The sequence below is a fragment of the Carcharodon carcharias genome, chromosome 7 (genome assembly GCF_017639515.1).
Source record: "Carcharodon carcharias isolate sCarCar2 chromosome 7, sCarCar2.pri, whole genome shotgun sequence".
NCBI lineage: Eukaryota > Metazoa > Chordata > Chondrichthyes > Lamniformes > Lamnidae > Carcharodon > Carcharodon carcharias.
In genome coordinates, this window is record NC_054473.1 from 153,224,085 (window position 1) to 153,239,759 (window position 15,675).

Consider the following 15,675-nt stretch of genomic DNA (forward strand, 5'->3'; position numbering starts at 1 on the left):
CAAAGAAATTACGGAGAGGTGCAAGTGCTATAGAGTAATTATAATGGGGAGCTTCAATTACCCAAATATAGACTGGGATAGGAATAGTACAAAAGGACAAGAGGGGGTGAGAGTCCCTGGAATATATTCAAGATAATTTTCTACAACAGTATGTTTCCAGTCCAATGAGAGGACATGCATTTTTGGACCTGGTTCTGGGTAATGAGTTGGCCCAAGTGGATCAAATATCAGTGGGAAAGCCTCTAGGGGACAGTGATCATTGTATCCTAAGGTTTAGGTTAGTCGTGGTAAAGGACAGAGAACAATCCACAGCAGGGATAATTAATTGGGGGAAAGCCAACTTCGACGGGCTGAGAATACATCTGAAATGAGTGAGTTGGAATCAAATGTTGGTAGAAAAGACAGGTGCTCAACAATGGGCCACCTTCAAAGAAAAAGTATTGCAGGCAATGTCAAGGTATATTCACCTGAAGGGGAAAGGTAGGACAAATAAATCCAGAACATTCTAGATGATGAGAGAGGTAGAGGTGAAGATAAAAGGGAAAAATTGCATGTACAACAGATGTCAGGTAGAAAATACAATAGAAAATCAGGCTGAATATAGAAGGACCAGAGGGGAAGTGAAAAAACTAATAATAAAAGCAAAGGGAGAGCATGAAAAGAGGCTGGTAGCGAACATAAAAGGGAATCCCAAGGTCTTCTATAAGCATGTAAATAATAAAAGGGTGGTAAAGAAAGATTACGGTCAATAGGAGCAAAAAAGGGGATTTGCATATGGAGGTTAGAGAAGTAGCCGAGATGCTGAACAAGTACTTTGCATCTGTCTTTACAAAGGAAGAACTTGCTACCCAGGCCGAGGTGAGAGAGATAACTGGTACACTAGAAAAACTTACAATCGAGAGGAAGGAGGTGCTGGAAAGGCTATTTTTACTTAAAATAGATAAGGTTCCAGGACTGGATGAGATGCGTTCAAGGGTACCGAGGGAAGTGAGAGTGGAAATTGCAGAGGCACTGGTGATAATCTTCCAGTCTTCTTTAGACACAGGGGAGGTACCAGAGGACTGGAGAACTGCAAACGTTACACCCTTGTTCAAAAAGGGGTGCAAGGATAAAGCTGGCAATTACAGGCCAGTCAGTTTGACCTCAGTGGTAGGGAAACAATATTATGGGATAAAATCAATAATCACTTAGACAAGTACAGGATAATTAAGGAACGCCAGCATGGATTCATCAAGGGAAAATCATGTTTAACAAACTTGGAGTTTTTTGAGGCGGTAACAGAGAAGGCTGATAAAGAAAACACTGTTGATGTGGTGTATATGAACTTTTGAAAGGCATTTGATACAGTGCTGTACAACAGAATTGTGAGCAAAATTCTAGATCATGAAATAAAAGGGAAAGTAGGCACTTGGATAAGAAATTGGCCGAATGACAGGAAACAGAGACTGGTGATAAATGGTTGTTTTTCAGATTGGAAGAAAGTTTGTGGTGGAGTTCCTCAGGGGTCAGTGTTGGGATGCTTGCTCTTCCTGATACATATTAATGACTTAGACTGTAGTGTTCGGGACATGATTTCAAAATTTGCAGATGATACAAAGATTGGAAACTTTGTCAGCTGTAATGGGGATAGTCTTCAACTTCAAAAGGGCATAGACATATTGGTGGATTGGGCATACAAGTAGCAGATGAAGTTCAATACAGAGAAGTGTGAGGTGATTCGTTTTGGCAGGAAAGATATGGTGAGATAGTATAAAATAAAGGGAGTGCCTCTAAAGGAGATGCAGGAACAGAGAGACCTCGGTGTATACGTACATAGGTCATTGAAGACGGCAGGGTTTGTTGAGAGAACAGTTTATAAAGCATATAGTATCTTAGGCTTTATTAATTGGGGCATTGAGTACAAGAGTAAGGAGGTCATGTTGAACTTGTATAAGACATTAGTAAGGCTTCATCTGGAGTACTATGTTCAGTTCTGGGTACCATACTTGAGGAAGGATATGAAGGCATTGGAAGGAGAACAGAGGAGGTTCACAAGAATGATTCTTGGGATGAAGAACTGTAGATATGAGAATAGATTGGGACTGTTTCCCTTGGAGAAAAGAAGGCTGAGAGGAGACTTGATAGAGGTAGTCAAGATCCTGAGGAGTGTGGATAGCACAAATAGTGAGAAACTGTTCCCACCCAAGAGAACATCAAGGACTAGAGGGCACAAATTCAAAATAATTGGCAATGGAGTAAATGTGATGTGAGGAAAATCGTTTTCACCCAGAGGGTGAAAGGGCGGTGGAGGCAGGTTCAACTGAGGTATTCAAAAGGGAATTGGATTGCTATCTGAAAAGAGACAATGTACAAGGTTACAGGGATAAGGCAGGAGAGTGGAACTAGGTGGAATGCTCTTTTAAAAAATCAGTGGAGTCGAAGGACCGAATGGCCTCCTTCTGTACTGTAAAGATACTGTGTTACTGTAATTCCCCTATGATAGATGTTAAGCTAACTGGCCTGTAGTTCCTGCTTTCTGTCTCCTTCCTTTCTTGAATAGAGGAGTCACATTCACTATTTTCCAATCTGATGGGACCTTTCCTGAATCTAGGAAATTTTGGAAGATTGAAACCAATACACCTACTATCTAAGACCGTAGGATGAAGTCTACCCATAGCTGGGGACTTGTCGGCTTTTAGTTCTAATAATTTTCTCAGTATGCCTTCCCTAGTGATTGTAATTGTTTTCAGTTCCTTCCTCCCTTTCACTTCCTGATTCGGAATTATTTCTGTGATGTTATTTATATCTTCTACATTGAAGACATACAAATATTTGTTCAATTCATCTACCATGTCCTTATTTTCCAAGATTAATTCCCCATTCTCACTCTCTAGGGGGCCAACACTCACTTTACTTACGCTTTTCCTTTTTAAATACCTAGAGAAACTCTTACTATCTGTTTTATATTTCTAGCTAGCTTTCTCTCATACTCTAAATTCCCCCTCCTTATTAATCTTTTAGTCATTCTTTGCAGTTCTTTATTTTCTGTCCAATCTTCTGACCTGTCACTCAGCTTTATGGAATTATATGCTTTTTCTTTCAATTTGATGCAATCTTTAACTTCTTTATTTAGCCACGGATGTTGTGACCTTCTCTTAGTCTTTTTTCCTCACTGGAATGCATCTTTTATCAGTATTTTGAAATATCGCCTTAAATGTCTGCCACAGCATCTCTACTGACCTATCCCTTAACCTAATTTCCCAGTCCACTTTAGCCAGCTCTGTCTTCATGGCATTATAATTGCCCTTATCTAAGTTTAAAACACTAGTCTTAGATCCACTCCTCTCTCCCTCAAACTAAATGTGAAATTCAGTCATATTTTGATCACTGCTGCCTAAGAGTGCCTTCACAATGAGGTCATTAATTAATCCTATCTCATTGCACATTACCAGTTCTAGTATAGCCTTCACATGTATCATGGACATAAACTAAGATTTGTTGTCTTAGGCATTTATATCTTAATATGGTTAGTAGTAGTGCTGTGTGAGTTGACTTGTGTTGAGGAAGGTGTGCTGAGGCAAATGCAGTTCATACTATATGCAGGCCATGCATTGTTATGGTTTGATTTTCATTTGGATGATGGAAGATTGCAATCTTTACAGATGTTATTCCTCCTCCTCCAGGTACCATGTCCTTAAGAGGGTGTTGGCGACCATGGATTTCCATTGGATTGGTTCATGATTAATCGCAAAGTACTATAGTGCTTCGCCATTGCCTTCTGTAATATGGCTGACCAGAAACTCTCCAGCTCTTATCGCCTGCTATTAGGAGTACTTAAAGGGATTACAGGCTGATAGTCAACCTGTTTGACCATGTTATGAACACACCTTCCGTGGCCATCAAGTCCTGAAGTGGGACTTGAATCCGGAACTTCTGATTCAGAGGTAGGGACGCCACCACTGCACTACAAGGCCTCCTCACAGATAATATTAAAGGGAATAATTCAATAACATCTCTGGTGAGAGATAAAATAAACAAACTTATTTGATTCCTCTTGGAATTTAGTCTTTTTAAAGATATGCTACAATGGCACTAATATGAACTACTGGAATCAAGTGATGCTTCAACATCCCCTAGTCCAACATTCTCATGATTTTTCAATTTCACACAACAGCCATCTTTGTGGGCTCCTTGGATGAGATTTCCAAATTATGGTTACGCTATGGGTAGATTTGTGTCTTGGTTCTGTGATAAGAACAGAACAGGGTTATCTTCTATAATCTCATTTAGCAGTTGGATTTCGGTTGCCATTAATATGAAAACATTCTGTTTCAGTCCTCTGTAATATTTAATGAATTTATGGGAGCTAGATAACAAAATTGTTTTGTATACTAACTCAGATAATGTCTACAACAATATAGGCTGACAACATCTTTTGTTTTTAAAACTAACGCAGCAGATGCCCTTGACTAGGGCTGTTGACTCGTTGGATCCAACTAGAAAGTGGCACTTCCACTGCATTTATTTACGCCTTGTTGTTGAAAACTGCGATCCTTGAACAGCAAATTGTGCCACACCTATTAAGTGTAAAATTTGCAGGATTGGTCAGGTTTTCTCAGAAAAAAAATCAAACAACCCCATAACAGAATGCGATGTCCCACCATTACAGTTTTTTTTATCTCAACGCGTCAAAAATCCGAATTTGAAAAATAAAGCCGCAGCCTCACACTTTATCCACCCAGGCGAATGCTGTAGGACAAAACGAAGAGAAAGGAGAATTCCCATCGGAGCAGCGGAGGTTAACTTTGTTTTGTGGGCTAGCTGGGAAAAAGACAGAAGTATATTTTCCTCACATCCCGGATTCAAAGCAGCGTAGTTACCCAGGCGACGCCCAGATTGTCGTCCCTCGCGCCAGACCAAAGCTGACAGGCCTCAAAAGTCTGGTGGAACATCCTAGAACAACGCAGGCGTAGTGGGAGCGGCACTGGGTGGCTGGGAGAAGTGGTCGAGCCATTGAAGGTGAGTTTCAATGGGTGAAGCGAAAATGTGGCTTTAAAATTTGACCTCACTGCGGAAAAATTTCGTAATGTAAAGTGCCTGTTTTACTGTGAACTTCTTCTGTTCTGAGGTCCACGAGTTGTCCCAGTTTGTTAGGTGGTTGGGTGGATAGGCCGGGGGTGGGGGGTGCCGGGGGGTCGAGGAGGTGCTGGATAACTTAATTCAGTATGTTCTTGACAAACCGGGCAAATTATTTCAACCATAATAAAAACAGGAAATGCTGGGAACACTCTATAGTATATTGCTTTTAAATTATTTCAAAAGAACTAAAATATTAAGAAAACAAAAATTCCTTTTCTTGTCTTTGCTTTGGGTGGATTATCAGATTTTTTCTTCTTTCTCCATTTCTGGGGATAAACTGTCTACTAATATTCATTGCAAGCCCAGCAACTCCCACAGCTACCTCAACTACACCTCACACGTTTTGTCTAAGGACTCAATTTCATTCTCCCAGTTCTCCATCTCCACTCTACCTATTCTGATGATGCCACTTCCACAACAACACTTTCAATACGTCTTTCTTTTAACTCAACCGAACATCCAACCCTCCCCAGCTGTGGTTGACAGAGCCTTCAACTTCTGCCCTCACTTCTTCTCAGAGCCATGATAGGATTCCCCTTGTCCTCACTTCCCACCCAACAGCCTCCGCATTCAAAGGATTATCCTCCGCAGTTTCCGCTAACTCCAGCAGGATGCCACCACCAAACACATCTTCCCCTCCCGTCAGCATTCCGAAAGGACCATTCCCTCCCCAAAAGCTTGGTCCACTCTTCTATAGCCTCCAACACCTCCTCTTCTCATACAATCGCAGGAGGTGTAATACTTGCCCCATTGCCTCCTCCCTCCTCATTGTCCCAAGGCCCCAAACGCACTTTCCAAGTGAAGCAACGATTTACTTGTACTTTGAACTTAGCCTATTGTATTCGATGCCTACAATGCAGTCTTCTTGACATGGGGAGACCAAATGTAGACTGGATTACCAATGCAGAACACCTCCATTCAGTCCACAAGCATGACTCACACCTCCTGGTCACTTGTCATTTCAATTCACCACCTTGCTCTCATGTTCACATTTCAGTCCTCAGCCTGCTACAGTGTCCCAGTGAAGCCCAACGCAGGCTTGAGGAATAGCACCTCATCCTCTGATTAGGCACGTTATGACCTTCTGAACTCATCATTGAGTTCAACAACTTCAGACCATATAAACTCTTGCCTCTGATTTGTATTTTTTCCCCTAGTGCCAGACTGTACCTTATTCTTATGTCTTGCTTTCAGACAGCACTGACCTTTATTCTGCTATTTTGCTTTCAGACATTGTTGACCTTTATTCTGCTATTAACACCTACTTTAGACCAATGCTTTGTTCCTTTAATACTACCATTCCCACTCTCTTTGCCTTTTGTTCCAAGATATCTTTGTGATCCAAAACAAAAATAAAAATACCTGGAAAAACTCAGCAGGTTTGACAGCATCTGCGGAGAAGAATACAGTTAACTTTTCAAGTCCATATGACTCCTCAACAGAACTAAGGAAAAATAGGAAAGAGGTGAAATATAAGCTGGTTTAAGGGGAGGTCAGACAGGTAGATCCGGATAGAGGGCCAGTGATAGGTAAAGTGCCTAGACGGAAGATGAGGTGCTGTTCCTCCAGTTTGCGTTGAGCTTCATTGGAACAATGCAGCAGGCCAAGGACAGACATGTGGGCACGAGAGCAGAGTGGTGTGTTGAAATGGCAAGCGACAGGGCAGTCTGGGTCATGCTTGCGGACAGACCGAAGGTGTTCTGCAAAGCGGTCACCCAGTCTGCGTTTGGTCTCTCCAATGTACAGGAAACTGCATTGGGAGCAGCGAATGCAGTAGACTAAATTGAGGGAAGTGCAAGTGAAATGCTGCTTCACTTGAAAGGAGTGTTTGGGCACCTTGGACAGTGAGGAGGAGGGAAGTAAAGGGGCAGGTGTTGTACCTTCTGCAGTTGCAAGGGAAGGTGCAGCGGGAGGGGGTGATGGAGGAACGGACCAGCATGTCCTGGAGGGAATGATCCCTGCGGAATGCCGCGGTGGGGGGGGGGGGCGGTTTGTTGGTGGTGGTGAAGGAAAGATGTGTTTGGCGGTGGCATCATGCTGGAGTTGACGGAAATGGCGGAGGATGATCCTTTGAATGCGGAGGCTGGTGGGGTGATAAGTGAGGACAAGGGGAACCCTATCATGGTTCTGGGAGGGATAGGAAGGTGTGAGGGCGGATGCGCGGGAGATGGGCCGGACTGTGACATGTCTTCCTTCTTCCTTAACCGAGGTTCTTCACCCACGGTGGTTGACAGGGCCCTCAACCGTGTCCGGCCCATCTCCCACGCATCCGCCCTCACACCTTCCTTTCCTTCCCAGAGCCATGATAGGGTTCCCCTTATCCTCACTTATCATCCCACCAGCCTCCGCATTCAAAGGATCATCCTCCACCATTTCCGCCAACTCCAGCAGCATGATGTCACTGCCAAACACATCTTCACTTCACACAAACACACACACACACACACACACACACACACACACACACACACACACACACACACACACACACACACACACCCCCCGGGAGGCGTTCCGCAAGGATCATTCCCTCTGGGACACGCTGGTCCATTCCTCCATCACCCCCTGCTCCTCTGCCCCCTCCCACTGCAACTTCCCTTGCAACCGCAGAAGGTGCAATACCTGCCCCTTTACTTACCCCCTCCTCACCGTCTAAGGTGCCCAAACACTCCTTTCAAGTGAAGCAGCATTTCACTTGCATTTCCCTCAATTTAGTCTACTGCATTCGCTGCTCCCAATGCGGTTTCCTGTACATTGGAGAGACCAAACGCAGACTGGGTGACCGCTTTGCAGAACACCTTCGGTCTGTCCGCAAGCATGCCCCAGACCTCCTGTCGCTTGCCATTTCAACATTCACTCTGCCCTCATGCTCACATGTCTGTCCTTGGCTTGCTGCATTGTTCCAATGAAGCTCAACGCAAAGTGGAGGAACAACACCTCATCTTCCGACTAGGCACTTTACAGCCTTTCGGACTGAATATTGAGCTCAACAACTTTAGATCATAAACTCTCTCCTCCATCCCCACCCTGTTCCAATCTCCCTTTTTCCAATAATTTATATAGATTTTTCATTTCCCACCTATTTCCATTATTTTTAAATGTATTTCCATCCATTGTTTTATCTCTACCTTTTAGCCTGTTTCGATCCCCACCCCCATTAGGGCTATCTGTACCTTGCTCGTCCTGCTTTTTACCCTTAATGTCACCATTAGCACATTTCTTAGATAATATCACCACCGTCACACCTCTTTCTCCTTTTGTCTGTGACACCTTTTGGCAATCTCCACCTATCAGTGGCCCTCTATCTAGCTCTACCTGTCCCGCCTCCCCACCTTAAACCAGCTTATATTTCATCTCTTTTTCTATTTTTCCTTAGTTCTGTTGAAGAGTCATACGGACTCGAAACGTTAACTGTATTCCTCTCCGCAGATGCTGTCAGACCTGCTGAGTTTTTCCACGTATTTTTGTTTTTGTTTTGGATTTCCAGCATCCACAGTTTTTTTGCTTTTATCTTTGTAATTTAATCTCCCCTGACCTCTAATCTATATATAGTTTTTTTTGTTCCAGCTGGCCCCATTACATTCCAGATCATAATCACTCACTGAAAAACGAAGTTTTTTCTTATGTCACTTTTGGTTCTTTTGCCAATCACCTTAAACCTGTGCCCTCTGGTTCTTGAACTTTCTACCAATGGGAACAGTTTCTCTTGATAAACACTGTCAAGTTCCCTCATAATTTTGAAAACCTCTATCAAATTTCCTCTCTGCCTTCTCTGCTCAAAGGAGAACAACCCTAGCTTCTCCAATATATCCACATAACTGAAGTCCCTCATCCTTGTAATTGTCTTCCATTTCGTTTTGTTTGTTCATGGGGTGTGGGTGTTGCTGGGAGGACCAACATTTATTTATTTTTTATTCTTTCATGGAGCTTGGGTGTTGCTGGCTAAGCCAACATTTTTAATGCCCATCCCTAATTACCCTTGAGGAGATCCTGTGAAAGAATTTCAGAAAAGATGCTGTTCTTGCCAGCAACACCCATATTGCATCCCTAATTCCCCTTGAGAAGTCAGCCATTGCAGTCCATGTGATTATAGATACACCCAAAGTGCTAATAGGGAGGGAGTTGCAGGATTTTAAACCAGCAACGGTGAAGGAACAATGATATTGTTCCAAGTTAGGAGGGTGTCTGACTTGGAGGGAAACTTGCAGTGGTGGTGTTTCCACACGTCTGCTGCCCCTTGACCTTCTAAGTGTTCGAGCTCACAGTTTAGAAGATAATGTTAAAGGTGCCTTGGTGAGTTTCTGCAGTGCATCTTGTAGATGGTGTACACTGTTGACACTGTATTGGTGGTGGACAGAGTCAATGCTGAAGATAATGGATGGGATGCCGATTGCCAATCTAGTGGGCTTTTTTATTCCTGGATGGTGTTGAGCTTCTTTAGTGTTGTTAGAGCTGCACTCATCCAGGCAAATGGAGAATATTCCATCACACTCCTGAATTATTGTATAGATGGTGAAAAGGTTTTGAGGAGTCAAGAGGTGAGTTACTCACTGCAGAATTTCTAGCCTCTGGTGTGTTCTTTAGCCAAAGTATTTATATACCTGGTTCACTTGAGTTGCTGGTCAATAGTAGCCCCTAGGATGTTGATGATGGGGCTTCAGCGATGATGCAGTTGAACATCAAGTGGCATTGATTAGATTCTCTCTTGTTGATGTCCATTGCCTGGCACTTGCGTGACATGAATGCTGCTTGCCACTTATCAACCCAAGGCTCACTGTTTTCCAGGCCTCCCTCCATGTGAGCATAAAATGCTTCAGTATTTGAGGAGTTGCGAATGATACTGAACATTGTAATCACCAGCGACCATCCCCACTTTTGACCTTATGATGGAGGGAAGGTCATTGCTGAAGCAACATAAGATGGTTGGGCCTAGGATACTACCCTGAGGATTTCCTGGATTGATGTCCTAGGCCGAGATGATTAGTCTCTAACAACCAAAACCATCTTCCTTTATGCTAGATATGGCTCCAACCAATGGAGAGATTTCTCTTCTTATTTCCAGTGACTTCAATTTTGCTCATGCTGTGCAATACTGTACTCAGTCAGATGCTACCGTGATGTGAAGGGGCATTATGTCACCTCAGCTCTGGATTTTGGCCCTTTTATCCGTGTTTGGACCAAGGCTATAATGAGGTCAGGACAGAGTGGCCCTGGTGGAATCCAAACTAAGCATCAGTGATCAGGTTACTGGTGTTTAAATGCTGCTTGATAGTACTGTTGACAACACCTTCCATCACTTTACTGATGGGGCTGTAATTGGCCAGATTGGCTTTTTTTTGTGGGCAGGGCATACCTGGGCAATTTCCCACATTGTTGTGTAAATGACTGGAACGTGTTGTGAGTGGTGCGGCTAGTTCTGGAGAACAAGTCTTCAATACTGCCAGGGTGGTGTTGGAGCCAAAGCCTTTGCTGTATCCATTGTGTTCACCCGTTTCTCGATATCAGATGGAGTGAAATGAATTGGCTAAAGACTGCCATCTGTGATGTTGCAGACCTCAGGAGGAGGCCATAACGTTTCAACCCTTCAGCGCATATGGCTGAAGGTGACTGCAAATGGTTCTGTCTTGTATTTTGTACTGATATGCTTGGCTTCCCAGTCACTTCCCCGTCACGGAGGATGGGGATATTCACAGAATCACCTTCCAGTTTGTTGTTTAATTGTCCATCACCATTCACTACTGGGTACGGCAGTACTAGAGAATTTTGATCTGATCTGTTGGGTGTGGAATTGCTTAACTCTGGGTATAACATGCTGCTTATGTTGTTTAGCGTGCAAGTCATGTTGGCACCTCACCAGCTTGGTACCTCATTTTTAGTATGCCTGGTACTGGTCCTGGCATGCTCTCCTATTCTCTCATGTTGAAGCAGGGTTGTTCCCCTGGTTTTATAGCATATCCCTCACTATACTGAGCCATGAGGTTACAGATTGATCGGAGAATGCAGTTCTGCTGCTTATGGCCCACAGTGTCTCATGGATGCCCAGTTTTGAGGTGCTATGTTTGTTCTGAATCTGTCCCATTTAGCACGTTGGCAGTGCAATAAAATATGATGGATGATGTGTTCAGTGTGTAGATGGAAATTCATCTCCAACAGGACTATGTGGTGGTCACTTCTCCTATGGAGGATGTCCTCCATGTGAAGATGGAGCTTTGTCTCCACAAGAAATCGCTAGTAATCATTTCTACCATTACTGTCATGGGCAGGTGCATCTGTGACAGGTAGATTGGTAAGGATGAGGTCAAGAAGTCTGTTGGTGTTCTCATCACTTACTGCAGGCCCACCCTGGAAGATATTCAGGATTGGGCCAACTCAGTCAGTAGTTGTGCTACTGAGCCACTCTTGGTGATGGACATTGAAGTTCCTATCTAGCATACAGTCTGTGCCCTTGCTATACATAGTGGTTTTTCCAAGTGGTGTTCAACATGGAGAAGTACTGATTCATCAGCAGAGAGGACATGCTGAGTGACATGCTGGTAATCAGCAAGAGGTTTCCCTGCCTACGTTTGACCTGATGCTATGAAACTTCATTAATGGCGTCAATGTTGAGGACTCACACGCCTACTCCATCCTGACTGTATACCACTGTGCCACCATCTCTGGTGGCTCTGTCCTGCCTGAGGCCTGGTGATGGAGGAGTCTGGGATATTGGTTGTAAGGTATTTTCCTACTCTCAGAATCACGTCAAGCTGTTGGCCAGTTCTCAATTTTGGCACAAGTCCACAGATGTTAGGAGGACTTGGCAGGGTCAACTGGACAGGGTGTGCTATTTCCATTTCTAGTGTGTGGGTCAATGCCAATTTGTCTATTTGGTTCCATTAATTAACTTTTCCATAGCAGTTCGATACAACTGAGTGATGTGCTAGACCATTTTAGTGGACAGTTAAGAATCAGTCACATTGCTGTCAGTTTTGAGTCACATGCAGGCCATATCTGGTAAGGGCAGCAGATTTCCTTCCCTGAAGGACATTAGTGAAGCAGATAACCTAATTGCCTCCACATTAATGATCACAAAACTATCTTTTTATTCCATATTTATTAATTAATTGAATGTAATAGCCCCCATTGGTGGGATTTGAACTCATGCCTTTGGTGTGTTAGTCCGGTCTCTGGATTGCTAGTTCAACAACATAAGCACTATGCTACTGTCTCCCTTATTTCATCCTATAATTCTGGACTTGTATTTACATAACACTTCAGTAAAATAGTGAAGCTAAGAGGATATTTCACTCATTCCTCCAAAATCTGGGCCAATATCTTGTAAATATGTATTTGTAGATAAAATAACCTTGTAATCTAATTATATGAATTTGCCCAAGCTATCAGCGAGGCAATATTATAATGTTTCTGGAGATTCCTGTTTTAGTGAGTGAGTACTGCTGGCAGCTTTTTTTTGTGTTCTTTTAATGTTTTAAAGTTCATTCGTCTTCATATTAACGTTTTATGCTTCACCAAATTTTACCTGTTTCATGAATCCAACATTATGAAATCAACTTCAAAGTGGTCATAAATTATATCCATCTAGAATGAGCCAGAAGTCCTGTGATTACACCATTTAATTCGTTTGTAAATGATTCCAAAATTTTTGCATCCAGTACACCATCTGGGAGTTAATTCCATTTATTGATCACTTATTGTGTGAAGAGCTTCCGACCATGGTCCTATATTTACAATTTAAGTTAAAGTAATTCTTTGGATTTACATTTTCCATGTTGTTAGCTGACATATATTTCTATGGGCTTAGTTTTGACTTCTTTTGAGGCTAAGATAACTTTTTTAAAATCTTTCATCATAGCTCCATTCATTCTCTTAGACTTGGGGTCAGTCTTTGGACCTTCCAGTGCTTGCATGTTGTCTTTGTGTCATGGTGGTGAGAATTATTAGAATAGTACCAGGGATGAGGGACTTCAGTTATATGGAGAGACTAGAACAGTTTTCCTTGGAGAAAAGCTTGAGGATAAGGAGAGAATTAATTGTGATGCTCAAAATTGAGGTTTTGATGGGAGTAAACAAGGAAAAACTGTTCCCAATCCATTTGCTGGTGGAATCACAGATTTAAAATAACTGGCAAAAGAACTGGAGGGGAGATGAGAATTTTTTACACTGAGTTCTTATGTTTGGAATGCACTGTCTGAAAGAGTATTGGAAGTAGACTCAGTAACTTGCAAAAAGAAATTGGATATAGACTTGAAAAGGAAAACAATATGCAGGGCTATGGGAAATGGTCAGGGTAATTGAGCTAATTGGATAGCTTTTTCAAAGAGCTGGCAGAGTTATGATCAGTTGAATAGCCACCTGTGCTGCATGATTCTATGATCCTGGTAGACGAGGGATGATAGAGCCAGGAAAATTAGAGTTCCAGTATGACTTCTGCCTTGTATCCTTCAGTTTTGGTCCTAAACATTTTGTTGACCTTGTTGCTCTGCATTGGTTAATCATGTCTCTTCCAACTTCATCCTGAGCTATTTCAACACTATTCGTGGAGTACATGTACATGTTTCTAGTACGCAACACTTTACACTTGCAAGTATTTAATTAACTTGTCAATGTTCTGCCCACACATATTTTATCCAGTCAAATACAGCTAAATATATTTTGTTGTACTAAAATCATATGGAATTTTGAAGGTGGGGTGTGGAAAATGTGTAGAAATATTGCAAGCTGGAAACCAAACTGGAGACTTACCAATAGCTGGTATGTAAAATTAATGTTGGGAGGATGACAGAGAAATGCCTGCAGCACCAATGAAGTTGTCATAAAGCTGAGCTGACCAGTTGTGATCTTCTGTTTGGCAGGTCCAATGTTGTAAGTAGACTGAACAAAATATCTCCATTCATAGTTGCAACTTTGTGGTTTCTTATTTGCTTTGTTGAATTACATTTCTAAAATTTTAAGAAGTAAAATGATTGTGATAATATGACTGATTTCTTTGCTTTCAAACCAGGACACTTTTTGTATACCATTACATGGAAGATGATTGAAATTTTCATTATCAAGGTACGTAACCATAACTATTTTATACATTGCTTCTATAACTCCTTGTAGAGAAGACAGAAACTTTGTTCTAGCTCATTTGATCAGAATGCAGTTTCGTTTAATGTTTTGAAGTTCATTTGTGTTCACATTAGCATTATATACTTCACCAAATTCCTTCTTTCATGCAACTTGAAATCAACTTCTGAATGACCATAAGAAAATTATGGATGAGAAAAGCTATTTGCTCCATCTAGCCATCCATCTAGAATGACTCCAGTCCTGACTGAGATGACTGAGACAGGATTACTCTTGGAGTACTTATGTGGGTTGTTACTAAAATTTAGTTCATTATTCATATGTTTTAAAATATAATTTTTAGCTCTAGGAATTAGTTGTAACTGTAGGTAAATGGAAACATCTGGTTGAGAACTGGTAACGATACTGCTGTACTTGCGATTCAATCAAGTCTGGGTTTAATACACTTAAAAGGTGGAGTATGTTTACCTGCAAAGTAGAGTTGTGAAAACAATAAACAATAGGGGCCTTCTATCTTAGTTTGGCAGTGCCAGAAAGTCTTCCCTTGCATACACAATTTAAATCTTTTACTGAACTATTTCCCAGATGAAAGCAAGCTTTTTACTTTCCCAGGACATGGGCACTGCTGGCTAGGCCAGCATTTTTATTGCCCATCCCAAGTTATCCTTGAGAAGGTGGTGGTGAGCCACCTTCTTGAATTGCTGCAGTCCATGTGGCAAAGGTACACCCACAATGCTGTTTGGGAGGGAGTTCCAGGATTTTGACCCAGCGGCAGTGAAGGAATGGCGATTATAGTTCCAAGTCAGGATGGTGTGTGGATTGGAGGGGAACATGCAGGTGGTGGTGTTCCCATGCATCTGCTGCCCTTGTCCTTCCGGATGGTTGTGGCTGTGGGTTTGGAAGGTGCTGTCGAAGGAGCCTTCGCAAGTTGCTGCAATGCATCGAGACACTACTGCTACTGTGCATCGGTGGTGGAGGGAGTGGATGATGGAGATGGTGGATGGGTACCAAACAGTGGGCTGTTTTGTCCCGGATGCTGTCGAATTTCTTGAGTGTTGATAGAGCTGCACTCATCAAGGCAAGTGGAGAGTATTCCATCACACTCCTGACGTGTGCCTTGTAGATAATGGACAGACTTTGGGGAGTCAGGAGGTGAGTTACTTGCTGCAGAATTCCCAGCCCCTTACCTGCTCTTGTAGCCACAGTATTTATATGGCTGGCCCAGTTGGTTTCTGATCAATGGTAACTCTCCCAGGATGTTGTTGGTGGGGGTTTCAGTGATGGTAATTCTATTGAATGTCAGGGGGAGATGGTTGATTCCCCCTTGTTAGAGATGGTAATTGCCCAGCACTTGTATGGCGCGAATGTTGCTTACCACTTACCATCCCAAGTCAGAATGTTGTCCAAGTCTTGCTGCATATGAGCACGGACTATTTCAGTATCTGAGGAGTCACGAATATTGCTGAACATTGTGCAGTCATCAGCGAA

At 42.6% G+C, this 15,675-nt stretch overlaps 1 protein-coding gene across 1 annotated transcript in view; it reads left to right on the top strand.

The window, feature by feature from the left end:
• Nucleotides 1-4,959: 4,959 nt before the first annotated feature.
• tdrd12 (tudor domain containing 12) overlaps nucleotides 4,960-15,675 on the top strand; it is a 181,373-nt gene continuing 170,657 nt past the window's right edge. The window contains exons 1-2 of the mRNA XM_041191689.1: nucleotides 4,960-4,998; nucleotides 14,120-14,172. Of these exons, the coding sequence (XP_041047623.1) occupies nucleotides 14,149-14,172 (24 nt within the window). The 5' untranslated portion in view covers nucleotides 4,960-4,998; nucleotides 14,120-14,148. The remainder of the gene's footprint in view (nucleotides 4,999-14,119; nucleotides 14,173-15,675) is intronic.